This window comes from Chelmon rostratus, chromosome 15, assembly GCF_017976325.1.
Source record: "Chelmon rostratus isolate fCheRos1 chromosome 15, fCheRos1.pri, whole genome shotgun sequence".
Classification (NCBI taxonomy): Eukaryota; Metazoa; Chordata; class Actinopteri; order Chaetodontiformes; family Chaetodontidae; genus Chelmon; species Chelmon rostratus.
In genome coordinates this window covers 24,130,601-24,158,517 of record NC_055672.1, presented here as the reverse complement: position 1 = coordinate 24,158,517, position 27,917 = coordinate 24,130,601, and the positions used below count along the sequence as shown (strand labels likewise).

Here is a 27,917-nt window from a genome sequence, read left to right as displayed (position 1 = left end):
TGCTATGTATTGTGTATTTATTACAGGCCCTCCTATAGGTATCTATCTAGTGCCCTGGCCTGATTTAATCCAGGTTTCAGATATATCATGGAACTCTTCGGGTACATTCAGTGGCTTTTGGTTCCATGAAACGTAAGGCTCTGGACCTTGCAGCTTGTCCAGCTGCCTCTGTCTAGTTCTTTTTAGTGCAGAGTCTACGCAGAGCACTGTCACCTGTTCAGTAATCATTACTGGGGCACACAACCTGCTCCACCCTATTGGTAAGGCTGTTGTAATTTAGAGAGCAGTCTCATTATCATCATCACATAGCCAAGTACATCTGCCAGTGGATATGTTTGGTACATGAATGGAAGGCTCATGCTCCGGATGTATGTGGTACTTTGTCATATGTGTATAGCTCTTGAATGCTCCACCACCTGGTCACATTGGATCTTTGCTTCTGGTGTGGTTGTATACATGTCAAGGGGCCTTAAAACCAGGTTGGGTAGTATCGTATTTGTAGTGTTGACAAATTTTTGTTGAAGTTGCATGTCGGCCAATTGTACATGGATCACATATTGTAGTCTGTGTCTCTTAGCAATGCAGAATGGGTGAGTGTTGTATTGCTAGGTTCCAGGTTTCATGGCAACGTAGCCTTAGTAGTACTATTACTGCTAGTATCCCGACGCTTATCTGCAACCCTCTGTTCTGTGTTATGTTTCCCTGTTTGTGTGTCCCATTTGAGGTAACTAAGTGGATCACATTCTGGTGGGGTAGTGTGGAGAACAGGTGCATCTGCCGATCCTGACGTGTGCACTTCACTTCCTGAATCACTTTTGTGCTTTTCTTTCTGGCTCTTCCTGTGCTACACTTTCTGACTCATCTGGACAATTTGGACTCTGTCTGGCTGCCAATGAACCACTACCAAGAGGATTCAAGCTTTCTCTCCTGCTCCTCTCTGCCAGTCTCTGCAATCGCTGCAATCCTGCTGCAAGTTTCCTGATGAGGTGGCGTCACCTTCCTCTGGACTGGCCCGGGCAGTGATCTCACAGGCTCATTTAGATCTCTTACTCTGCAGCAGTTATTGATAAGAAACCAAACCATCTTACCTTGTACTTTAAGGGTGGTTGGGCTTGCTAGGATAACCATATAGGTGTCACAGTCTGCTCTCCCCCTGTCCTGCTCTGCTGCTCAGCCACACCCCTCATCAGCCTCACTGCTTTCACCTGCTGCTGTCACCTGTTCACCATCTCCAATCAAGCCAGTATATGTGCAGCTCCACTCTACTCACTCTTTGCCAGAGTATTCTCACTCTCATGCCTGACTCTCCAGCACTTATGTATGTTATTGACCCGACTCACCTCCGACCATTGCCTCACGTCTCCACCCCAGTAAACCCACCAGCCTTCTGGGGACGAGCATTAGCAGCTTGCTCCCTCTGCTGGATTTGCCACCTCCTCTGAACCTTCGGCTCCTGCTCCTGCACCTGTACCTGTCTTTTCTACTCCCCCGAGCCCCGGGTGGGAACCTCAGAGTGTTATGTTGGTGATTGAGACACTTGTGGCCCCTTCTTCGCCAACTGTTCTCTCCTGTTTGCGCTGCAACAGCCACTGAACAAGCGAAGATAGCATTTGTCATCAACCACCTGACGGGCAGAGCCAGACTATGGGGAACAGCTGAGTGGGAGAGGCAGTCTCCGGCCCGTGGTTCTTTTGACTTGTTTGCTACTGAGCTGCGCAAGGTTTTTGGCTTCATGGATTTTGGTTCTGAGTCTGATGGGACTGAGACAAGGCGAACGAACAGTGGCAGACTACTCCATTGATTTCCGCACCAGAGCCAGCCAAAGCAGTTGGAACAGCTCAGCTCTCTGTGATGCCTTTCTTGGCTGACTACATGAAAGATGAACTGGTTTCCCATGACACTCCCATCACCTTGGACGAGGGGATTGATTTAGCCATCCGCATTGACCTTCGGGTCCAGGCTCGTCGATGAGAGAAGCGTCAAGGGGGAACCCAACGTTCTCTTCCACCTCGCTCTCGTGAAGGTGCTGTTGCAGTCAACGCTGCCTCATTGGGTCAGCAGATTGGGGATTTGAGCCCATGCACACCTCCATTTCCCTGGAAGAAAAGGAGCGCTGCCGCAAGTCCAATCTCTATCTCTATTGTGGGGCACCAGGACACTACATCTCCAGCTGTCCAGCAAAAGCCAGAGCTCACCAGTAGTCAGTGAGGCCCTGGTGAGCTCAACTGCCCTGTTGCCTCCCCAAACCCAGAGACCACTGTTCCAAGGCCGCCTCCTCCTTCCAGATGGCCCTCACACCTTGGCTATTTTCATCCACTCTGGGGCAGACGCCTGTATCATTGATGAGGAGGTGGTCCTTCAGCTGGGGCTCGAGCGTGTTCCTTTTCCCATCTGGTTCCTGCTAGAGCCTTAGATGGACGTGTCTTGGGCATTGTCACGCACCAGACCTCTCCTGTTTGCCTGCTGCTTTCTGGTAATCATCATGAAACAGTCCAGTTCTACATCCTGAGCACTTCCTGCCTGCCACTCATCCTGGGGTACCCATGGCTCCGTCTTCACAACCTCACATTGACTGGGTCACTGGGGCCGTTCTGGAGTGGAGCTCCTCCTGCCATCAGAGGTGCCTGCAGTAAGCCTCGGCTCCGCTTCACTCCTCCAGCTCCTGCGTTTCACCTGACCTCACCATGGTGCCATCTGTGTACCATGATTTCTGCCAGGTCTTCAGCAAAGCCAGAGCCACATCTCTGCCCCCACACCGCCCCTATGACTGTGCCATAGATCTCCTGCCTGGTACGTCACCTCCCAAAGGGCACCTGTACTCTCTGTCAGAGCCTGAGAGAAGAGCCATGGAGACCTACATCAACAACTCCCTGTCAGCGGCTATCATTTGCCCTTCTTCATCCCCTGCCTGAGCAGGGTTTTTCTTTGTTGAGAAGAAGGACAAGACATTGAGACCCTGCATCGACTACCGAAGACTAAATGAAATCACTATTAAGAACCGTTACCCACTGCCACTCATCTCCACTGCCTTTGAACTGCTCCAGGGGGCCACCATTTTCTCCAAACCATTTTCTTGACCTGTGCAATGCCTACCACCTTGTCCGCATCAGAGAAGGTGATGAGTGGAAGACCGCATTCAACACTCCAACTGGACACTACGAATACCTCGTAATGCCATTCGGCCTCACCAATGTCACTGCCGTCTTCCAGGCACTAATTAATGATGTACTCTGTGACATGCACAACCGATATGTCTTTGTGTATCTTGATGATATACTCATCTTCTCCCAGACCAAGGAACAACACATTCACCAAATCCAGTACTTTCTCCAGTGCCTCCTAGAGAAATCCCTGTATGTCAAGCAGAAAAATGTGAGTTCCATGTCTCATCAGTATTTTTTTTTGGGGAACATTGTGGCACAAGGCAATCTCCAGATGGACCCAGCCAAGGTTTCAGATGTCACCTCCTGGCCTGTTCCTGAAAACCACAAAAAGCTTCAGCGTTTCCTGGGGTTCGCCAACTTCTACCGCCACTTCATTCACAACTACGGCTCTGTGGCAGCCCCTCTCACCACCCTGACCTCCAAAGTGCCCTTCCAGTGGTCACCTCCAGCTGCAGCAGCCTTTCAGACCCTCAAAGATCGGTTCACCTCATCACCCATCCCCCAGGTGCTAGACCCTGAACAACAGTTTGTGGTGGAGGTGGATGCCTTCGATGTTGGGGTGGGGCCGTCTTGTCTCAGCACTCTGGCACGGATCAAAAGCTCCATCCCTGTCCCTTCTCTCAGCACCTGTGCTCTGCTGAGAAGAATTACAACATTGGTAACAGGGAACTATTGGCAGTTCAAATGGCCCTAGAAGAATGGCACCATTGGCTGGAGGGCACCAAGGATCCATTTCTTGTTTGGACTGATCACAAGAATTTGGAGTATATATGCTCCACTAAATGGCTGAACTCTCGCCAGGCCTGCTGGTGTCTATTCTTTGCCCGCTTCAACTTTGTACTCCCTTACCGTCCGAGGTCCCGCAATGCCAAGCCCGACACCCTTTCCCGTCAGTTCTTGGGGACAGAGGAGCCAATTGATAGACCTGAGCCCATCCTCCCTACATCCTGCCTGGTTGCCACACTGTCCTGGGACATAGAGGAAGGGGTGAGATCAGCCAAAGAAGGACAGCAGGGTCCCAGCTCCTGCCCACCTGTCCAGGATGTTGAGGACCGTTCTCTGGGAGAGACATCTGATGCTCGCCTGCCACACGGGAGACCCGAGTTCAAATCCTGCCACCTGCCACCATTTGTTAAAGACTGTTTATTGCTACCTGCTTGTATTGTGCTGCTATTGGGTTCACTCTACACGTCTGGGTTGCAATAGAGGACCAAGAGGCAGAAATTCAGCCACTACTGCAGAAAGTGACACCAGGGGACTGGGTATACGTCAAAGTGTTAAAAAAGAAAGTGGGTAGTCTGTTGAAACACAGCTTAATGTATTTGTGTTAAATGCTGCAAGTGGGCTCCCAACTCTCTTTCACGTTGCTCTTGACATTGATAAGGTCCTCTACGATATGGTAAAGGCATTGGTCTACCAGTCATCATTTCATTTGGTGTTAGACGTTAGAGATGGGATTTATGGCTCTTTGAGGGGAGCCGGATCTTGGTGAGCCGTTCCTTTCAAAGAGCTATTCAAAAAACTGGCTCATTTGGCTCATTTTTATATTTATTAAGTTTTAAGAAGGCAGTGTGGCCTTAACTTGTTTTATCTTGGAAATAACCACTGGGAGGAATGAATTTAGATATCCCACCAATATGAGTTTGAATTATTCTGGAATATTGATTATAACCTCATTTGACATGTGTGGATTAGATTTGAAAGTCTGATCTGGATTAATTGTAAATATTCCACAGGGTGGCGCCATATCACTCTGCTTTGACAGCGACATGAATTACCCTTTGTACAAATTCTGTGTATGTTTGTAAACCATGACTTCAACATGTATAAACATTAAAAAACAAAGCAGGCTTCAATTAATTTCTGTGCAAAACAGCTTTTAGTGCAAAGATTTCCACACAAGAACATTGTTAATAATACAGAACAACAAAACATACAAACAAACTGTTCAATAGACTGGTGGCATTTTCAGAGACTTCATTGTCATTATTATCTGAGTCATCTGGCTCTCTTCTCACCTCTGCCACTTTTACTGTTGGATGTTGAGTTTTCAGGTGTCTGTGCAAATTATTTGTGGAGCCGAACTTAAAAGAAATATATATATATATATTTTTTTTACAAATACTGCATTCAGCCTTACTGTCTGCCACGAGTGCATCCAAATGCTGCTTTGTTTCCTTAATTGGCTCATTTTGTTGATGACGATAGACTGACTCTCCTCCTCCTCATTTAGACCGCTCTCCAAGGCAGGGGGGGTATGTTTTTTTTTTTTTTTTTGTTACTGGCGCACTCAGGTGAAGGCAGCGTGCACAACTTGGCGTGATACTATTTGCATATCTAATAAGCACCACGCAGCTGGGCGACTCGGTTCCCATCGTTCATGTTAACAAGCCGTTCAAAAGAACCAGTTTGTTTGTGAACGTCACAACACTATTAGATGTGTTTGTCAGTTAGTTTGTGATGACATGGACATCAGAGCAAGTGGCAATGCAGCCACCCAATTAAGCTTCTTACCACTATCTGCCCTTATCTTTGCCAGTTTGGCTTTTAGCGTTTAGTTGGCTCGTTCTACCACTCCCCTTGATTGTGGATGGTAAACACAGCCGAACTTTGTTTGATGCCTAACTTTTCTTAGCACTATTCTCATTATGTTTGCTACAAATGCAGGACATTGTCTGAACTGATGGTATCTAGGAAACCAAATCTTAGGAATACCTCTTTGGAACTGGAATTAGTATGTGGTCCTTTTTTTTGGAACGGCTTCAAGCCATCTGCTGAATCTGTCAATTACCACAAAGAAACATCTGTAACCCCTCACATGCTCTATTAAATCTATATGGTCCCCTTTTTTAACATTGTGCCTTGCACATACAGTAGAAGGCCTATGAAAGCAAAGTGGCTTCCTGCTTTAGGTATTGATTACATAGTACCACTCAAAAATGACACTGAGAGTAAATGACGTTGGACTGCTCAACACCATGTTTGTTGGTGGTAAAAACTCCAAAAACACCACCAGATGAAACCACAGGCACTTGTCAAATGTCAACCAGACACACCACGAGACTTAACCAGGCAAAATTTGCACACCACCATACTACAGTGTTGTTGCTCCGAAGTTCCGTAGCCCTGCCCATGCTAACACAGACTGCTCATGTGACACCACCCAGGGTTGTAATGACACACTCAGAGTGGGCTGTGAAGCACTGCCATCAAGTTAAGAAACTGGGCAGAATAGTCCTCCTCCCATTCCACTGGGAATGATGGTCCACCATTTGATGGTTGTCCAAATGGTTCCATTCTATAACATGTTTATTGGTGTTGCTATTAAAACTTAGAAGTATAATTTAAAAAAAAAGGAATATAAAGTACTCTGGTGTACAAACCGAAAAAAAGGAGACCAACAATACAGTTATTTTTCAGGTTCATGTGTGATTGATACTGTTCAGAATTGATAATATACTGTGTGTGTTACACTGAACTTTGAATGGGGAGATGCAGTATAAGCCTGTTTTATTTGTGACAGTTTTCACATGTGCAGTCCTGTCAAACTTTGCTAGGTAGACTGTTTCACAACATGTGAATAAAGGTAATTGTTGGATGCACAGACCATCATTTCCTCTCTCCTCCGTTCAATGGATTTAGCTTTAGTTTAGTTTAAACACATCACAGAAAACCACTGGAAAGCGTGTGAGTAACAGTCAATTTGGGCATATAGTCCACAGGTGGTGACAGTAACACCCTATATACCCCAACAGGACAAATACAATTATTACTATCAGACAAAATCTTGATGTCATATAAAGCCTTTGTGGAGTTGCTGCTCAGTGCTATGAGTCCATGTTTGGACATGGGGGTGAAACAGAAACTGCTAACAGAGACTTGCCGTCAAATCCCATGTGTTTAAATGAAGACACTGTCGATGGTTTCATGAAGTCATATTTTCGTCATAATGACACACTAAGGACTACTCTCAGTTTCAGTAGGAAAGAGACTGTAGACAGAAGAGAGGGGGATAAAATAGGGAGGCATATCCTTGAACCAAGATTATGATACTAGGTGACAGTAGCTGTGTGTTAACATGAAGTCTTTAAGTAGTGACTGAAAAGTCTTCAGCATTTTCTCCAACGTGTCAGTTTCAGAGTACTGATTACAATGGAGACTGTAGTTGAATAAATATAATTATAATTAAATAAGTCTTTCCTTATCTGATCAACAAATAGTCTTTGCACTAGCCAAATATATTAGCCTTAATGATGGTATATGCCTGTCATATTTGCATAATTAAGCTTGCTAACAGTAAAGTGTAAACTTGCTTTGGCTGAAAATGATATTTGTGGCAATTTAACAATTTCCTGATAACAACAAAAACTAAGCATTATTTGTACAAAAGATGAAGAAAAGTTAACATCAAGTCATGAAATATGTTATTTATAGCGGGACTTCAACCTTAAAACATACCAACAGATTCAGACCCAGCTGGAGAATTTTGAGGGATGTTCATTTCATTTTTCAAGGTGGGCTCTTAAAAGATAGGTGTAATGCAGCTGGCTGGTCATCCGCCTTGACCTTCACCAGGTTTCATCAGAGCAGTAGTATCATCCTTATATGTTTAATCTTCTATTCTGGGTACAGGGGATGCTTAGACTTACTGTATCAATTTAATTACTTTGCCTATTTTATTTTCAGTTGTTGGCCCATTGTTACATTGTTGTTTTTTAGTTTACATTTTTTTTTTGGAGCAGCCATTTGTTTAGGTCATGCATCAGGATTTTTGTCTTTAATATGAATAGGTCTGTGAATTGGCATGCCATTAACCTGGAGAGCCTGAATAAAGTGCTTGAATTGGCGTTAAAGTTGAACAGATGCAAACCTATTTGTTGTGATGTTTGAAATAACGAAATGTTTACATTTTGCCTGCTTCATGTATTCAATAATATTTTGAGAGTTTTATGTTCACAAATAGTAACAGTAAGATGACATTTTTACTGTATCATTTGACATACTACCTGTAATGTAGAACCGAGTCATGGTATAGCAGTGTACTGGGTGAGCTCTGAACCATCCAGACAGATTTTACACATCAGCTGTATGATGTGGAATCCACATTTCAGATCTTCATTTGTTGCTCCATGCAGTTTTCACTCTCAGTTCCATAAATGCAAATACTGTAAACAATGTTCAGCTCTACTTTTATGTGCTGTGTATTGTGTGGTGCCATGTCCTGTTTTACCGATTAAAGGTCAGAAAAGTTTAGCTGGTAACCCATTCTGAATCTTGTGATACATGCAAACTATAGTCAAGTTACAGATGCTTCATATTTTTAAAACAACTTTTAAATCAATTTAGTCATGCTCAGAGCTCATATTTGTTGTTGTTGGTTGTTATGTCGAGAGAGTAGAACAGCACCACCCATTCGTAGCAGCTTAGCGTTTGCTACGTCACTCTGTGGAGAGCAATGCGGTATAGTGACATCAGTGCATATCAATACACAGATGGGCTGTTTTTTGGTCTTTGTTTTTGTATACAAAGTAAAAATAATGAGCCCCAGTTATGCTGGAGTTAAAACAAGTTTAAGAAAATTGTAATCTTCAGATAAAATCATTTAAACATATTGTAAATATTATAAGGAAAGTGGTATTTGTTCCAGGTGACATGATGCTGATGATCAATAAATGCCTTTATAAATGTCTTCTTAAACTTTAAAGGGAACAGCGACATTGAACGCTATCAAATGGCCAATAAGAAAATTCCTTTCAAATACGCCAGACCAGTAGAAGAGTGGCTACAAGAGAAAGGTAATTTCAAACAAACATGTTTCTCTGCTTATGTGTGTTCATTATACTGATATAATGTGAAAAACCCTGTCTGCGCTTCTATGAGAAGATGGGTTGTTTGCTCATTGTCTCTATTTAGGGCGTAAATGAATTTGAAATTAATTTTCCAAAACAATGAACATTTTGGGGGAATTTTTTCTGTGATGCTTTCAGCTTTGAAGATACATATTCATACAAGCTTTCTTTTCAAGTTCTCTGACCAAAGTGATGCTTTCCATTTCTAATAAATAACATTAAACTTAGTGCCACTAGCATGAACATAATGTAAACCAATGCATGCAACTTTACATGGCTAAACATTTTGAATACATAACTGAGGAACTAAATTATTAAATAAATTAACCAATAAACTGTAAAATAATTAACATATGATAGAATTAAGAAGCTATAGTGATGATTTCAGAAGAAATCTCGTGTTATACATATGTATTGATGTACCTGCTGGCATGGCTGTTAATTTCAAGAGTCCTATTTTAATCGTGCAAGTTCAACGACCAGTGCAAAGCGGCCGGTCTCGGGTACACAGACTGTGTGGCCGCCTTAAAGCTAACCAGAGATTTTGGTTCCAGTATGTCTAGCAGTGCAAAATGCCAAAAGGCTGGGTGTGATGATCAATAACTACACTCTCAGCCAGTCACATCACTGGTTTTGGAGTATCAAAAATAACACAACAAATTCAATGGTGTGGGTTTAACTGTTTATTAGTATATTTTATATTCTAATTATAGGCTTGCGTTAATCCGATGCTACTTCATCCATAATTCTACTGTACGTCACGCTGTAAATGTTCACATCATATCATCACTGATCACACAACAACGTTTGTAAATTAAATTAAAAAAAAGATGGAAAGAGGCAATAATACACAGAATCAAGAGCTCTTACGGACCAGTCCGATGCATCAAGAGGCGTCTGACACTATTTTGTCGCAGCCTGGTGTCATTTGTTGGTGATTAAATCAAGGTAAACACAGTGGACAGCCATGTGTAATGGTGCTGCAGCACTTCTCAAATTGGAGGCAGAAGCATTATCATCATATCTGTACTGCTGCCTCCAGATGGCTGCAGGGATTTAAGCAGCTGTGGGCAACAGATACTGGTTGTTTTTTTTACACAGATTTAAATGCATCTACTGGATGGAGAGTGTTTGATAAAAAATATTATACATACATATACAATATACAATATTGTAATACAATATACATTTCAAGCATTATTCTTTGCCACAAGTATTTCGTTTACTGGTCTTGATAAAATCACTAAATTCAGAGTGAAGTGACATTGCACAGAAACAGACTTCAGTTCCCATTTCCCTGTCTAATGGTGTGTTCACACAGAAAGCAAAATGAGTGTTCACCTTGTGTTACTCGCACAAGGTTGACCTCAGGATCATAAACACAAATGATCAACCCGCCTGTTTATTTGTCCCACGCAGTCAATACCTGTACATTAGCTGTAAACTAGCAAGAAACGGCAGGCACCAACTGCCTGGGGGTGTGTTTGCGTTTGTGTTTGTGTGTGTGTGTTTGTGTGTGTTTGTGTGTGTGTGAAATAAACTGGGAGCTAGCCTTCTGCCAGAAAAGGGCACCAGGTCAGAGCAGAATCTGGAGCGACTCTGGGCGTTTATTCCTCCAGAAGCTCTCAGCAGCTACCTGTAAGCAAGCAAAAGCTCTGTGCAGCAACACAACACACAGCAAAGCCCCACATAGGTGCAAAGTTTTCGCTCAAGACGAATTATTTTAACTTATGCCAAAAATGGAAATTTTGCATATTTGCATTGCGTCATTCAGAATTTTTGCACTTTGTAAATGAAAAATTTGCTTAATGTTTTGTGTGAACTCACCACAGGACAGAACAAATTTCCACAAAAATACTAACAACTCACTGCCTCATGTGAATGACCCTCCCACCTCTTTGTGCCTTGCCTCCCACCAAGTGATCACTGTATAAGGCAACAAAATACTGCAATGTCAGGCAAAAAAAAATCAAGCTCAGGAAAATGCCAAATTGTTGAAGCACTGGTCGTTGAGGCACCACAAAATATGGCTCTTTGTCTTGTTGTGAATGAATAGAGCAGCTACGAGGTTATATTAAAAGGTGCTTTTCCCTGTTAAAAATATCTTACGTTTGGATATCTCCTCTAGGACGGCAGCTAACAATTTTCAACACCCAAGCAACAGTCGCAATTGGTGGTAGTGATCGCAGCAGGCCCTTTCAGGGTCAGCTGTCAGGCCTTTATTACAATGGCCTCAAGGTGTTGAACATGGCTGCTGAGGGCAGCCCCAACATCAAGATTAATGGCAGTGTGAGGTTGGTAGGCGATGTGCCCAGTGTAGCAGGCTCAGCCAGGACCACGGCCATGCCTCCAGAGATGTCCACTAACTTCATTGAGACTACCACCATGATGTCCACCACTACCACACGGAAACACAGATCCTCCTCAACTGTACAGGTATGGAGAGACTTCCATTGAGTTACACATGTGACAGAAAACATACTCATCGTATGTACTGAAGAAAAAAAATGCACTAATAATTAGTGAAAGTAAAACAAAGAAATACTAATGAACAGGACATGTTATATATGTTCACTCGCATGTTGCAACAGATGGTTTGAGTTCATGCTTGAAGTTGATTGGAGCATTCATCATTGTCATCATCAAATGATGATGACAATGATGAATGATGATGATGAATTCTTTTTTATCTTTTCTTTTCTTTTCTTTTCTTTGTTTCGATTTGTATATCCTTCATGGTTTTGTATGACTTGCTACAAAACAAATAAACTTAGGGGAAACTAAGAGGATGCTTGAACACAGCATCTAGTGGGAAGAGGTCAAAGGTCATCAATCGGGACAGTGCAAGACGAGACAAAGATCAAGGTGCACATGTGTCAGATCACATCTGACACCAGAGACTGTCTTTGAGCAGGGACAGAGACAGAGGCTGATTATCTCCACTCATGGGATGTTCTGTTATCATATAATCCAAGTTCCATACGTCTCATGATGAAACCTGAGCCATCTCCATGACAACTGAGTGAACTTGCATCAAATATGAGACAGAATGAAATGCAGTTGAAAGCTCTGAAAAAAAAATGGCATAAAGTGAACTTTGAGTTAAGATTGTTTTGTTAAACTAATGTGTTCAAGGTCAAAAATGAACTTTTAGTCTCAGCTTCTAACCTTTTTTTGTATATTTTCTCTTATCTTTGTGTGTCTCCTTTGTGTTTGCTGTGGCTGTGACCTCTGATGACCGACGTTCTTCCCACGAAGCACACAGCAGATGACATTGTGTCATCTGCAGAGTGTTCGAGCGATGACGAAGACCTGGAGGAGTGTGAAACTAGCCATGCAGGTGGGCTAGGTTAGTTTGCGTTTGCTTGCTCTCTTTGTGCTTTCACTCATCTGCACCAGAGGATCACGGTATCCTCAAGGCATCACACCCCCATGGTTAGACAAGTGTAACTTCATAAAACAGCCAATGTAGTAACAGTGATTATAGCAGGCTGCACCACACATTACCCAATCCAGGGAAAGCTGGATTGTTAATGCAAAGTTCAAATTCAAATTGAAAATATTTGAACTGGTTCATCAGTCATACAGAATCTCATTTAGTACGTTGCTAGTTGACAACAGTAACACAGACGGCCATTAATATCATGAGCTACACTTCCACATGGGGTCTTTCAAAGTGGTTAACATGGTCGCCAATACTTGTGCATACAAATTTTGTCTGCTGAGAGGGGTAATAAGGGTTAGTACATGGCATCAAAAATGTGCAAAATTTGTATGATTGTGCACCATGTTCACTGCGCTGATGCTGCAAAATGTACCATACTGTGTTTGAGTCCACTGCTCCTGCCATTCACTGCTCCACTGAGTTTCCTTTTGAAACAACACATTTCAACTATTGTTTTCTGCTAAAATGCAGTGTGTTCTCTCAACTACAGTGGTGTGTTTTACTTTTTGTTTTCATTTGTCTTTTTCCATATTCAGAGGCTTGCGTTGGTACATGTAATAGAACAGATATCATTGAATTTCTGTGTACAAGTTTTTCCTTTTTTTGGGTCATTCTTTTGCTTTTAGGTGTTATTCTGTCTTTTTTGTATCTAAATATTTAAAATTCTAAAATGTTTAACCATTGTGGTAACTGAGAGAATCAGTTTGAAAGAATTTGGGAATTTCCATATTTTAGAAACAATTTTTGGAGGAAATTGAACTGACCATCACCCCCTCCATTAATGCACTAAGTATCTGCTGTTGGGTGTAAATGGCATAAAGACAAACTGTCCAATACCTGTAAAAACTCTCCTCTCCTCAGTCTTTTACAGAGTATATAGAACATTATAGGATATATTATAGGATATTATACAAAGTACAACTAGACTTCAAGATTATTTGCATCTAAAATGATCTATGAAATGAGTTATTCTGCAAATTAAAAGCTGGGTGGTCGTAGTTTGAGAAAGAAAGAAAATAACATGAACATTAACATCAAATTGTGATATCTCTCAGGTGGAATGTTTGCGGTGTAAATGCTAATGGTAACATTGAGGCCCATGATTGGTGAGGATTTCAGTGCTATTCTGCTGACCATCATTAGATTCTCCTCTTAAAGGTCATTCCCAAATTTTTTCAAAGAGTATGTGAAAGGCTGTGGTGTAAATGGGTTTAAAGCTGTGCTGTGTAGCCTGAGATTCATGGGGATTTGTGAAGAAAGACAAAGACAGGGCCCCAGTCATCCAATCATGTTTTTACACAGAAATTCACAACATTCTAACCCAACATCACTTTGACGCTGACAGCCGCATGCTTTGATTTGAAATTTATTTTCCTCAATCATTTTGGTAACCAATGCTTTTTCCTGTTTTGTTTTGTCTTTTCAAAATTTTGTTATCGAGACATTCCCGTCTATTCGTCAATTATGCACAAACACATTCTTGTATTTTGGCCTCATCATGTGTGGCATGACGTTTTGGTGGGTGATAATTGTTTCCACATATATTCTGGCTTACCATGTGGCTTTGTACCCTGTGGCTTTCAATGAAAACATTCCTATTTCTGTTTTCAAAGCAAATAAAAAGGCAAAAAAATATATTTTCTTGCCATCTACTTTTTCATCCTGAACAAAGAAAGTTTCATATGTAACTAACAGAAGATGGAAGTATTTTAAAACCATTCTACCTTCTTGGTTTGGTCCTTCTACTCCCAGTGTCCTCGCTGATGCTGTAGTGTATTTGAACATATTTCGGTGTAGATGGCATAAAAACATTTATTTTGCCACAAATTCTAATACTTTTCCCTTTAATTATTCTTTTAAGTGACCTTTGATCATTTATTTGCATGCTTTTTGATTGATCCTGGACTCCATGGCCCGTAGCTACACTCACTTGCTTTGTCTGCATTCATGTTTAAGTTGGAAACCGTTTTGCAGTCACAGCAACATGGAATGTAATTTATCTCACCCCATACTGCCTTCATTTTATCAGTGAGGCTGTTGTCTGTCTGGTTTGTCTGGAAAAGTTATCAAGTGATTCTGTTCTCTGTTGTAAATCTGTCGTGTTCTCCTTTCCTTTCTATTAATTTCATAAGATGGCAAATAGGAAGGGGTCTTAAATAGTTTAGATATTATTAGATATTTAATGAGGAAGTAAACAGGTTCTGTATTTTTCTCTGCGTACCATAAATATTTTCACTCATACAATCTTTATTTTTACTCCAGTAATGCCCAGGCTCATTTCTTCAAGCTGCCAGTGTCACTCACAAATCTTACAACTGTGAAATAGGACTCATAATACTGGTTTAAAATAAAAAGCCAAATGAAGGCGGCCAAGCTCACAACGTTTTTAATGAAAATGAAATGACTTTTAGCTGGCTTACTTTTTAACACATTTTTAACCCCCAATACTGGTTCTGAATACTGTACCTCTTCCACTACCATTGCTGAATGCTGGAACACTGCATCACACAGGTCCTATTCCATGACGTCAGTGTCATGCTCTACAATGACTGATAATACAATAACAACTACGATTAACAATGAATAATTTGCTAATTATTAAGAAGGCATAATATGGAATATAATAACTGATGATGGACTATGATAAAAGTGAAATTAATGGGCAATAGTTTAAGAGATAAAAAAAATCACATTAAAGCTAATGTTTAAGAAGTAATTTCATTAAAAAAATGGCCTCCTTTATTTAAATAATATGAGATACTATTAAGTAAATTTTTTGAGGAGTCAAAGGCTTTTCATTAAATCTGCTTTGTTTACACACCAGGTATGCTTGAGGTTTTAAATCACAATTGGCGAACAGACCCTTTTAGATACCATATATGGCATCTGCAGTGAATCACAAATCACGCAAACGACCATTTTCTAAAGCACGCCATTTGTTTTTGAAATAAATCTCCTGCCCTCTAGGCAACCAATGCTCTCTTTATTTTCACTTGAGCATAGACTAGTCAGACATGTGCCATCTTATGGAATTCCTCTCCAATTATATTTTTACCGACATGGAAAAACCATTTGGGTTGCATTAGGCAAAATATTGAATCATAGGTCAAAAGACACTACAGGGTTAAAGCTGGTTTCCGTAATATTTTTAAGTCGATAAATGATGTATATATATCCTTTTGAGTGGAGTTATTGTAAAACAGACAAACTGCAATTGTGGTTTGACAGTGGTACTGATTTCACACAATTCTTGTTTGTGTGAGTCTACCCACGTTTGACTGCCGTGATAGCCGCTACTATAACACAGGTTAACTGTTGTTCTGATGGTACGTCTGTGAAGAGCTCCCTTCACTTAGGGAGCAACACAATCACCAGAATAGAATGTCGGTACGTTTCTGCAAACCATGGACATGTTGAAACTTTGCAAAAACACTTGGTTAGGGTTACAAAGATTTTTTGCCACAAACTCGGCTGGAAATTATCCAGAGATCTTGTTAAAAACACCTGTGTTTGTGGCAAGAAACATGCAGAAACCTACAATGCCAACATTTCATTCTGGCGACTGGGCTGGCACAGGCAGAGCAACGGAGGTCTAAGGTCAAAAATACTGTGTTGCATCAAGCTGGGCTTGAGTGTTATACTTGGCTTTTACGTCAGACACCTGTCGTGGTACCATTTAAGCCGTTACGTAAAACATGTTCGTATTTTCATGGATCAAATTCAACAGTTTCATTTCATTAGCTGGAACATTTCAAACTGCCAACTTTGGAGTACACCTTCCACCACTGCACAGAGTGACAACATGCACAGTGTTATGGATATCAGCTTTAAGCTTGTCTTTTGATACTTTATCTTACTTGAATCCTGAATAAATTGCATTTCACATATAGTACATGACAAAATATAATGAACATTTGTTATGTGTTTTTATTTTTATTCTTTCCTGTTCCCCACTGCTATTAGTTTAACTTGAGCTGTGTCCCAATTGCATACTACCACACTTTCTTTTTTCTTGTTCATTTATTTATTTATTTATTTATTGTGGGGTGGGAGGTTATGCTATGAATTCACACTGGAAAAGTAACAAAATGTATACTCAGACATGTCAGTTGACTTAATGTTCACAGTGGTAATAATGGTTACAATTGTGTCACAATGCAGAAATAGAGGAGAATTGGCAGTAGCTTTATACTTTAAGTTGCAGTTTGATGTGTCTGTCTGCACACAGATTGTTTCACGAGTATCACATATTGTTCCTTGCCAGTAAAAACTGCTACATTAACTTAATTAACTATTCATTTATAGTAAGGGATTGGGACACAGTGTCCGTCTCCTGTTTTTCTGACATTGGTCAGTCTTACCTGCCCCCAGTTTGTTGTGTTGTTTCTTTTCTACGTTCCCTAAATGCAACTTACTTTAAGCATGCATCAACATCCTGCAGTACGACTAAAACAAAACCAAAAAATCCAAAATAAAAATAACCCATTTTCAGCCAGTACCGTCTCTCTCTGATGTACACCCAGACTGCACGGCCGCTTCATGTTTAAAGACTAACATTACAGATATATTCATCAAGAAACACATGAGAGAGGAGCCCGTCCTCCAGTCGAGTTCCTCTCTCAGGAGTGTCTGTTTTATATTGTGTGCATCTGGTTGCAGTGTGTGCAAAATTTTAAATGGCTTTGTTCTTTCATCTTAACATTTTTCATTTGACAGATTTGACTGGTCATATATTTTGTATTTATCCAACTGATCACTGGCATTTTGGTTCTGATTATGGTTTTTGGCTTATTAAGTATGTTTGGTTTGTTTTTTTGTCAATCAGATAATACTTAGATCACAGTGGGAAATATTTTTTGATATAATTTGACTTGATATAATTTTTTGGATTTGGAGCTACTTCAGTGACTAATTTGTGTGACTTATTTCCTATAGTATGCTGTTCTGATGAAATGTTGAATAAAAATGTGAAAGTTCAAAACAACTGTTGCACAATCGACTTAACTAAAGACATTTTATAAATGTGTACTCAAGCCCGCAAGTAAGTACATGAAGCAGTTCCAGATCCACTTCTCACATATATTCCATTTTTCAGATTTTTTTTAAATCTGTTTTGACAAAACAAATTAATCTTTGCTGAATAATATTTTGACTGTAAGACAAAAAACAAATGAATTGCATGGCTAAGAAGTTGCAGTTTAGGGTTTGTCAGACTTGTCAGTGTTAGAGTTCTTCTGTTCTTTTCTGTAGATGGGCATGTATATTGCTCATTGTTTGTATATCCCCATCCCTTCCTTACAGCCAAAAGCTCTAATGCCGCCCGACCGCTTCGTACTGCCTTTACATGGACATGGCAACTGACTTACACTGTCACTCTCATCACCCTCATTTCCTATGTAGTATGTTCATAGGTCCCGCCCCTTCTTCACCTTCTCCCTTGTCTTTAGAGATAATAAATATAAAGTCATCCATCCATTCTACACTAAAGAACAAATGACAATTTAAGCAAAAAACTGTAACATGAATAGATTTTAGATATTATTGAAGTCTATTCCAATGAAAAAAAAATGTAGATACACATTTTTTTGAAAAACAAATTATTTACCAGGAAAAAACAAAACATAAAAAAACAGAATTATGGTGTTTATTTTTTATGTTATGTGGTGTGGATGTATGTGTTGTTGCCTCCCTGTACCGTCGTGTTATAAGATAGAACACAACCTACAATGGATAAAAATGATCTTTAACGGTACCAAGTGGCTATCCAACATTCTTACACAACTTTTCCTTTGTAAATCCTTTTCTTCATGCCTAAATCATGCGGGCAATTTGTTGATGTAAGTTGACAATATTCAGTATGTATTACTCTCTTTGAATTGTTTTTTTATTTTGTTTTTTAAGATGCAGTTTGTAGAAAAAAAGTTTATTCTTGTGTATCTCACACTAAAAACAAGTATGTGGCTAATGAACATGGTGAGTGTTACATGTAGCAATTTTAGCAATTCCACACTGAATCGTTGAAGCTATAGGAAACACCAATTATTTGACAATAGGTGTTTGTTGTGTTGGGGGCTTCATAGTTGTGAACTGGTCTAACAAGTGAGAGAGTTTCATGTTATTGATTATTCCTCCTCACTGGCTGTCTGAAGCTTTTAGGTTTCTGTGCATTTCTGTACTTTTCAGCCACAGATGCTACGTTGCTCAATCAACAAACTAGCCCTTCTTTATATTCTAAATTAACTCAAAACACAAAATAACTCCTGTGGTTGTATCATATAGTTCAATAGTATCAAACCCTATGGTACACTTATAGGATTTGTTCCATGACTGGTTGATGAGAACATTTTCATAAACTAAGGCTGACATACTATTCAGCATTTAGGAACACGAAATGCTACATTTACCACTTTACCACAATGATTTGATCAGAGACAATATGAATGTGCAATCATCTGTTTGAAGCAGCACTTCTCCAAAAGCTTGCAAACTGCATCTCCGCTCAAGGTGTGAACATTAATAACTGAATGAATCTTTAATAGTGTTTCATTGTTTGAAATTCTAGAATAAAATGGCCTTTGTTCGATCTACAGAGTTGTGTGCTTGTGAATGTATATGTTAGTGTTTGTGATAATTTGTGAGTCACATAATAGTTTGCATTAATTGATCTAGAATTTAGAATGTGCATCAAAGAGTCTGCAACTGTTGATGGCAGTGGATACTTTTCATGTCACTCACACTTTGAATGTTCACTCCAGTGGTACCTGCTGGAAATGACATTTCCATGATCAGTGAAACAAACAGTTTTGCACTCGCCATAAAAATGATTTCTTAGCTTTAATGTGGTGTTAGAATAATATTATTTGCATTTTTATAATGTATTGTTTCACACGTCATACAGAATCTGCAAAGGCTGGAGGGGTAAATACAAAGCACAGTGTTAGACATGTGGTAATCTGAAGCCCATTCCATCAACTCTAAAGCAGCCACATCTCCACGTTACATCCTCTGTGTTTAACAAATACAGAACATGTGAGTGAGTGAGAAGCATTCACTCTACAATTTGAAAGTACTTCTGACCACCGGCAGCTTGTTTTGACACATTGACAACACACAGCCAGACAAATAGAGTATCACCATTGGAAGACAATTCAAGAACTGGCATATTACAGTAATGTTTGTAAGAGGTTACACCTAAGTGTTCAGTGGTAATAATAATAATAATAATGATAATAATAATAATAAGTAATTTTACCAACTGTTGAAATAAATGAAAAAGAAAAAAAAGCTCTGTAGTCATACTTATCAAGAATGTATTATGGGACAAAATTTCATATATGTCTATGGGGTGGAAATAAACACATCTCTAGTGAGCCTTACTATGAGCAAGGCCAGCAAAAATGATATGCAAAACCAACCAAAGCTAGCTTTTCGAGTTTAGATTTGGCGTTATTTAGAGTTGGAATTTATTGTTCTGACTTTATGTTTTAAACTTAGCTCTGTTTAATAAGAAAAAAACATTCAAATTGCAGTTTAAAATATATTATGTATCCTGGTCTTCTGTTCATCTTGTGAACAAGAACCACTAAATGAAGCTGTGAAACACACAAGTACATGTCATGACATCTTTCACTCCGGCCAGTATTTCACAAAGCGTGAACATTCAGGTGACATTGCTCTGCCTTTGACATTGTATGAACCAAAAGTTATAGTTAAACAGCCTTTTCTTGGTCACAGAGCCGCCCTTAGGACAGACTCATTGTTACTTCTCGGATAGATGGTAAAAAAGCCATAAAGAGCTTAAACAAACAAACAAACAAAAAAACATCAAGAAACAGTACTGTTAGCCCAGTGAAAAAGCAACAGAGGAGAAAGTAGGATCCCGATGACACTAAATGATCAGTGTTCCCTGTTGTGTGACAAACCTCTCTTCAGTCCAGTTTGTTATCTTGAGTCTTTTTGACCTTCCACTATCTGGAATGCCTTGGTTATAAATCCATGAAAAGCCACTGGGCCTTATTCATAAGATTTGCTTAGATCCTAACTTGTCCAAACAGTATACACAGATTAGTTAGTAGTGAAGTCTGGATCATGATATGATTCTGATGTTCCAGATGTTTGCACATGGCACAAAGGACTGCTGACTTTATATACAATTGTTTGGGTGCTTAATGATTCTAACGACAAATTTCCTGGAATATGCATCAAGCACTCCTGTTTCACCAGAATATTGTCTTGAGTATAAAGCAATCATTGACTCGCCTCAAATTCACTGATTGAGGGTTTTTCCAAATTTTCTCTTTTTCACTTTTCACAAACAAGTTCTATCCTCAATATTCAATGTGGCTACATAACCAGCGTGTGCCCAAAGAAATTGGCTGTTTGTATCCTCTCACTGAAATTTAACAGTCAGATTGAGGTAACCTTAACCTTCAGAACAGCTCTGCATCTGAGAAATGTTTGTAGAACTATAACTGCAATTTTCTGTTTTACCGTAGAAAAGCAAGAGGTTTAAGAGAGCCATTAAGCAGCGACAGTCAGTCTGTTGTTACTATAATGTAAAATTACATTAAATGTTATTAAACGTTTTCCTTCTCCTTCAATAAGGGAGCAAAAAAGAATATAAAATGTATTACTTTGCATTTTAAGATTGTACTTTACCTTAAAAGTTTCTTAAATAATACTGAAAAAGAAAGTATACCTAAAATATTAACACACTGAATTTAAAGCAAACTTTGCTTGATTTTTCTGGCTCTGGCTCATCCTTGTACACCTCTTAAGCCTTTTGAAAAAAAAAAAAAAAAAAAAAATATATATATATATATATAAAATTTCTTTTATGTTGATTTAGCAGTCTAAACGGGTATGACAAGTTTATTTTCATCACTTTGGATTTAGTTGTTGCCTGACTTGTTTTTCTGTCCAGATGTATGCAATTTAGTATATTTCTGAAAACTCCCATTCAGCCCTCTAACATGACTACCTGTCTGTGTCCAACCCCAGGAGCTGAGTTAGTCATCCCAGTACTTGAGGATCCATTAGCGCACCCCTCTGTAGCTCCTCGTGCACCCTTCATTCCCACTCCCTCAACCCACCACCCACTCCTCACCATTAATGAGACCACCAAAGAGTCCCTGTCCAAGGCTACTGAGGCGGGGGTACCTTGCTTGTCGGACCGAGGCAGCGATGATTGTGATGATGATGGCTTGGTGATATCGGGGTATGGCTCTGGGGAAGCGTTCAAGTCTAACCTGCCCCCTACTGATGATGAAGATTTTTACACGACCTTCTCCTTGGTAACAGATAAGACCTTGTCCACGTCAGGCTTTGAAGGTGGCTACAAAGCTCACGCACCCAAGACTTTTAGACCTAACAAACCTTCAATCTCCAGACGCGGTAGGGCTACCACTACCGCCATACCACTAACCGCCGACCAGAGCCGCACCACCGCCACCTCTGCCTCCACCGCAACCTTCCACAATGCTCCGGCCAAACAGCCGGATGGCAAAATGAATAACCGCGAGCTAAAACCCCAGCCCGACCTAGTGTTGCTTCCATTGCCCACATCCTTTGAGGTAGACAGCACCAAGCTGAGGGGCCCATTAATAACCTCCCCAATGTTCCGTAATATACCCACAGCACTCCCCACAGAGCCGGGCGTCAGGCGAGTTCCAGGACCCTCGGAAGTGGTCCGTGAATCTAGCAGCACCACCGGGATGGTCATCGGAATAGTGGCGGCCGCTGCCCTGTGTATCCTCATCCTTCTGTATGCCATGTATAAGTACAGGAACAGGGATGAAGGCTCCTACCAGGTGGACGAGAGCAGGAACTACATAACCAACTCAGCTGTGCAGAGCAATGGCGCTGTCATGAAGGACAAACAGCAGAGCTTAAAAGGCAGCAACAAGAAACAGAAAAATAAGGATAAGGAGTATTACGTGTGACTGTGAGACTTTCGTGAACACGAGAGACTGAAGAAAGAAAGCACTAAGAGAACATTTACTTATCAGTTTCCTTGTGAGGAGCTATGACAAATGATGGTATAACGTGGAACTTGAATAGTCTCATACTGTGCTGAGTAGTTGAAGTGATGATATGTACTGTAATATAAAGCACACTTACTATTGTAAGCATAATGACAAGGCTAAATAGCAACTTTAGACACCTAACTCTTCTATCTGGTCAGAGACGTTATCAGTATAGAGATATTTCACAGCTACATCATTCTCCTAAGTGACTTTTAGAGCAATGTGATCCTTGGCATTGAACAAAAAAACTTTTTTGTAAAATTGTTAATTTCAAAAGGCTCATAATCTAACACATTTTTCAGCATGTAAGCTACAAGTAAGTAGTGCTTAACAAGAGGGGGTCAGGCACACCATCATTGTAAAGCTAAAAAAGGACTCTTGTTATATCAGAAAATGACAAATTTTTATGGTTTATACATAATACAAGTGTGGTGTCTAACTTATTTGCTTTAAGCAAAAGAAACAAAATGATAAAAAGAACAGCAAGAAAAGAAAACTATTTCTGTGTATAAAATGATATCAAGTGAGCAAATTGCCACGGGCAGATCTCATAGAATCTGCTTGCTTTGGCATCTGATTCACCACAATTATTCTCATTGTCTGATATAGACAGTGACTCACTTTGTGGAAAAAAGTGGCCGTTTCTCTTGGTAAAAAGCGACTGATTGTAAAATGCATGCCATCCTAATTCTACGATAAAGTACAGTACAGTAAAAGTCCAGTATACAGTGTTCAACTTGGACCATGTTCTCTTTGATGCCAAACAATTCTTCATCATCAGATCGGAACTTTGCCCCTCTCCTCTTTCTGAAGCCCTCAAAAATGTTAACCATAAAAAAAACTATCTCTTAAAGAAAAGGTCTATTATTGATGCACAGCCAGTGGTGGTTTTATCTTTTTGCGAAACTGTATGTTGGTTCATTGCCTATCGTTCTCTTTTTTTATGGAGGTGTCAGGAAACAAATGCAGTACTACAACACTGTTAACAAATATGTATACATAAATAAATCAAATGTTGAAAGTGTGAATTCTATCTGCTGTCACAGTCAACTGTGTCAAAAAACAAGAAATTTGTTTACATATTTTACTACATGCTAGCTGTTGTACTTTGTAGGTAGGAAATTGTACATATACCATGACAGTTGTAATTTTTAGTACCTCTATTGTACAGACTGAACATATGGTTTATCAGCGTATTTCATGACAAAATCTATTAACTGTTTAATTTACATGGAGAAAAACTTTAATCAGAATGTGGAGAATCATATTGATATTTCATAAAGAATAAAAATGTATTGTTAGCCTAGAGATCTAAACAGAGATGTTTCTAAAGTTGCATGAATATTTAACTACTTGCAGTTGTCCAACGAATACAAGGTGCCCTTCCTTCTGTATCATGGCTTTTTGTTCTGGATTACACTAGTGTTATTTATTTTTGAAAGAGAATAAAGTCAGATTTATGACCGAGGCAGAAGAGCAAAGAGGCTATAATGGATGGGGGGGTTTAAAAGAGCTAAAATTGCTTTTTTTTTTTTTTTTTTTTTGTGGGACTGGTTACCTCAAATCATGTCTTGTCACCTCCTTATCATTAGTTAACATCTTGACAATATTTTACTGTCCATTTATGTTTCTAAAATTTATGTTTTATCTGCATTGTCATTTAATGATGTGGAGGTGCAGTCTTTTTCTTGATTCATATTTTTGTGTTATAGTCGTTACTTTCATAGCCTTTTTCATCAGTTTGATAAATAAAAAATTCATTTTTTTCTCTGAAATTATATTGTAGTCCTTGGATGAATCCAAATATGCAAGTACTCATGGTAATACTTTACCACTTTAATATTTGGCCTCATTCTGAGCATAGAATGATCTTATCTCTAGAAATTACCAACCCTAGTAATTAACATTCATAATGTCTTTGTGCTAGCAAACGTAATTGCTGCCTGGATTATGTTCACAATCAACACTTGTGTGAATGAAATATCACATTTTATGTACCATGCTAGAGTTGCAGGTAGATGGTCGAGGTGGATGGTGGATGGAGTGCGGGACTGTGACACCAGAATCCAGGGTTTGCGTCAAGGCTGTGGTTAGTTTTAGGAAACAAATGCATTTTGTTTAAGGTCTGGGAAAGATCTAAATTGCTGCTGAGCTTTTCTGCATTAAATGTGGCCATGATCATTCCCTAACATGTTTTGCAAGTGCCCAAACATGACCACAAAAAGTTGAATAATGCTCTAGTCACTACCAGTGGATAGTGCATTGCAAGAAAAAAACAAACAAAATTAATTCCAATTGGCTCATGAAAGTAATGGCATCACCATTTTCCAACCAGAAACCAGAAAATATTATCTTCATGTTGATAGTCTGTTGGGGAAAAGGAAACTCTTAAGATATGAGTTTGGATACTGGTAAAAGTCACTGCATACTCCTATGCTCACATTTCCCTCAGACTGACTGATAAGGCAGGAAGCTCCTCTGAGAATATTCGTATTTAAATGTTACGTATTTTGGCACCATGCTATGCTCTTCCTTCCGATGACATTTTGGCACAACATAAAAGTAAAAAAACCAACCATCCATTTATTTTCTGGTACTCATCTCGATCCAGGTGTCTTTGGCAACAGGAGACCCCCTTATGTCCACTACATTTTCATATATATTTTCATATATATTTTGATGTGTTTTTAGAAGACAGTCTTTTTTTATCCATGTCTTTTTTTTTCAGTGACAGTTGTTTACACTTTTTTCAGTGTCATTGGTTTTCAGTTTCAACTTTCGGGGGGAGACGGGGGGTTTGGTAAGGACTGTGTTATTTGCATATGCACACTAAGGAGGAAACATCAGTCCTTTGGACCCAACGTCCACTCCAAAGCCTCTGACATGACCGCACACCTATCTGTGTGTGGTCATGTCAGAGGGCCAAAGGAACAAGAGCTAATGTTAGCAAAACATGCTAGTGATATTATTTGTATTAAGATGTATGTGAGGATTTGGATGTAAATTAACCTCTAAACTTGGGGCTTCACCTAAAGGCACCGCTCTTCTTTACCAAGACAAGTAGAACATCCTCATTATTGCCTACATTGCCCCTGTTGAGCTCCCACTCCATCTTTCCGTCACATGTGCACAGAAACACCAGATACTGTACTGTTTTAATTGGCAGCAACCCACTCCAATCAACTGTGTCGGGGAAGAATGCTAAAGCCTCAGCCTCAGACTGTTCCACATTCAGATGCATACTGTTGCAGTGTAGCTTAAGGTGACAGCCTTCAAATGTGGCTGTCTGGAACAGCTGCAGTCAGTGTTGACTTCAGATGTGATTGAACAACACATCATACGAACTAATGCATCATCATTGTTGTTGTTTTGAAGATACCATCCGTGCTATTCAGGAGAGGAAAAGCCATCTATCAGCTAAATCCGGTTGGATGCTCTTTTCGAAACACTGAACACTGTGGGGTTTGTGTCTTGATTTGTACGAGGCTGATTTGTTTTATTTTCAGTTTTCTAGGATCATTTGAGTTCTTTTGTTACTTTTCATGTCAAAAACAAGCAACTTCTCTACATTACTTGTCTGTGGTTATTTTTAAGATAAGACTGGGGAAATAAAAAATTGACTATATATATATATATATATATATATATATATATACACACACACACACACTCACAGGCCACTTTATTAGGTACACCTTGCTAGTACCGGGTTGGACCCCCTTTTGCCTTCAGAACTGCCTTAATCCTTCTTGGCATAGATTCAACAAGGTACTGGAAACATTCCTCAGAGAATTTGGTTCATATTGACATGATAGCATCACACAGTTGCTGCAGATTTGTTGGCTGCACATCCATGATGTGAATCTCCCGTTCCATCACATCCCAAAGGTGCTCTGTTGGATTGATATCTGGTGACTGTGGAGGCCATTTGAGTACAGTGAACTCATTGTCATGTTCAAGAAACCAATCTGAGATGATTCGAGCTTTATGACATGGTGTGTTATCCTGCTGGAAGGAGCCATCAGAAGATGGGTACACTGTGGTCATAAATTAATGGACATGGTCAGCAACAATACTCAGGTAGGCTGTGGCATTGAAACGATGCTCAGTTGGTACTAAGGGGCCCAAAGTGTGGCAAGAAAATATCCCCCACACCATTACACCACCACCACCAGCCTGAACCGTTGATACAAGGCAGGATGGATCCATGCTGTCATGTTGTTGATGCCAAATTCTGACCCTATCATCTGACTGTCGAGACTCATCTGACCAGAAAACGTTTTTTCAATCTTCTATTGTCCAATTTTGGTGAGCCTGTGCGAATTGTAGCCTCAGTTTCCTGTTCTTAGCTGACAGGAGTGGCACGCGGTGTGGTTTTCTGCTGCTGTAGCCCATTTGCCTCAAGGTTCGACGTGTTGTGCGTTCAGAGATGCTCTTCTGTATACCTCGTTGTAAAGAGTGGTTGCTTGAGTTACTGTTGCCTTTCTATCAGCTCAAACCAGTCTGGCCATTCTCCTCTGACCTTTGACACCCACAGAACTGCCACTCACTAGATATTTTCTCTTTTCGGACCATTCTCAGTAGATCAGCAGTTTCTGAAATACTCAGACCAGCCCGTCTGGCACCAACAACCATGCCACGTTCAAAGTCACTTAAATCACCTTTCTTCCCCATTCTGATGCTCGGTTTGAACTGCAGTAGATCATCTTAACCATGTCTACATGCCTAAATGCAATGAGCTGCTGCCATGTGATTGGCTGACTAGAAATTTGTGTTAATGTGCAGTTGGACAGGTGTACCTAATAAAGTGGACAGTGAGTGCATATACATTTTATACAAAGAGCTATAAAGAATATAAACGAAAAAGGATACTGCCAAAATTGAGGAGATTGTTGTTTTAAAAAGCAAATCACTACTCTCACCAGTTACATCCATAAGGGCGCACAGTCGACCGAGACTAGTGTCAGGTGAAATTTAAGAAAAGCACAAGAAAACACTCCAGCAAAGAAAATCAGTCAGAACTGCTGTACTAGCTGCCTCTCTTGCGGCACCATCTTGCTGTAAACCAGACTTCCCACAGCCCTACAGTTCCACAGTTAAATGCACTTGGTAAAGAGTCTGTTAGTTTTCTACAACAACAGAAAGAAAGACATATCAAAACTCTATTCCGGGTTTTACCACAACCCAATCACCAGAATAAATGTTGGCATTGTAGTTTTCTGCACACCATGGATATGTTGTAACTTAACATTTCATTCCACGCAGACTTTAAGTTTTGTTATGTGTCAATTTTCGATTTTACGTTGTGACAACACTATGGTCGAGGTCTAGTTAGGTTTAGCCACAAAAACCACTTGGTTAGAGTTAGGAAAAGATCATGTTTTGGCTTAGAATACCTGGTTTATTTGCCACAAACATGAACTCGAACAATGAT

General features: G+C 40.0%; 1 protein-coding gene across 11 annotated transcripts in view; it reads left to right on the top strand.

Annotated features, from left to right (window-relative positions):
• The window catches only part of nrxn3a (neurexin 3a), a 207,503-nt gene extending 185,104 nt beyond the window's left edge, over nt 1-22,399 (top strand). For 4 of the 11 annotated variants that reach the window (XM_041954646.1, XM_041954642.1, XM_041954645.1 and 1 more), the window contains 3 exons: nt 11,142-11,449; nt 12,272-12,353; nt 22,095-22,399. In XM_041954646.1, the coding sequence (XP_041810580.1) occupies nt 11,142-11,449; nt 12,272-12,353; nt 22,095-22,399 (695 nt within the window). Of the gene's footprint in view, nt 1-8,869; nt 8,960-11,141; nt 11,450-12,271; nt 12,363-21,758 lie in introns of all 11 variants that reach the window. The other 7 variants (XM_041954637.1, XM_041954639.1, XM_041954640.1 and 4 more) reach the window with 5 other exon arrangements.
• Nucleotides 22,400-27,917: the final 5,518 nt, after the last annotated feature.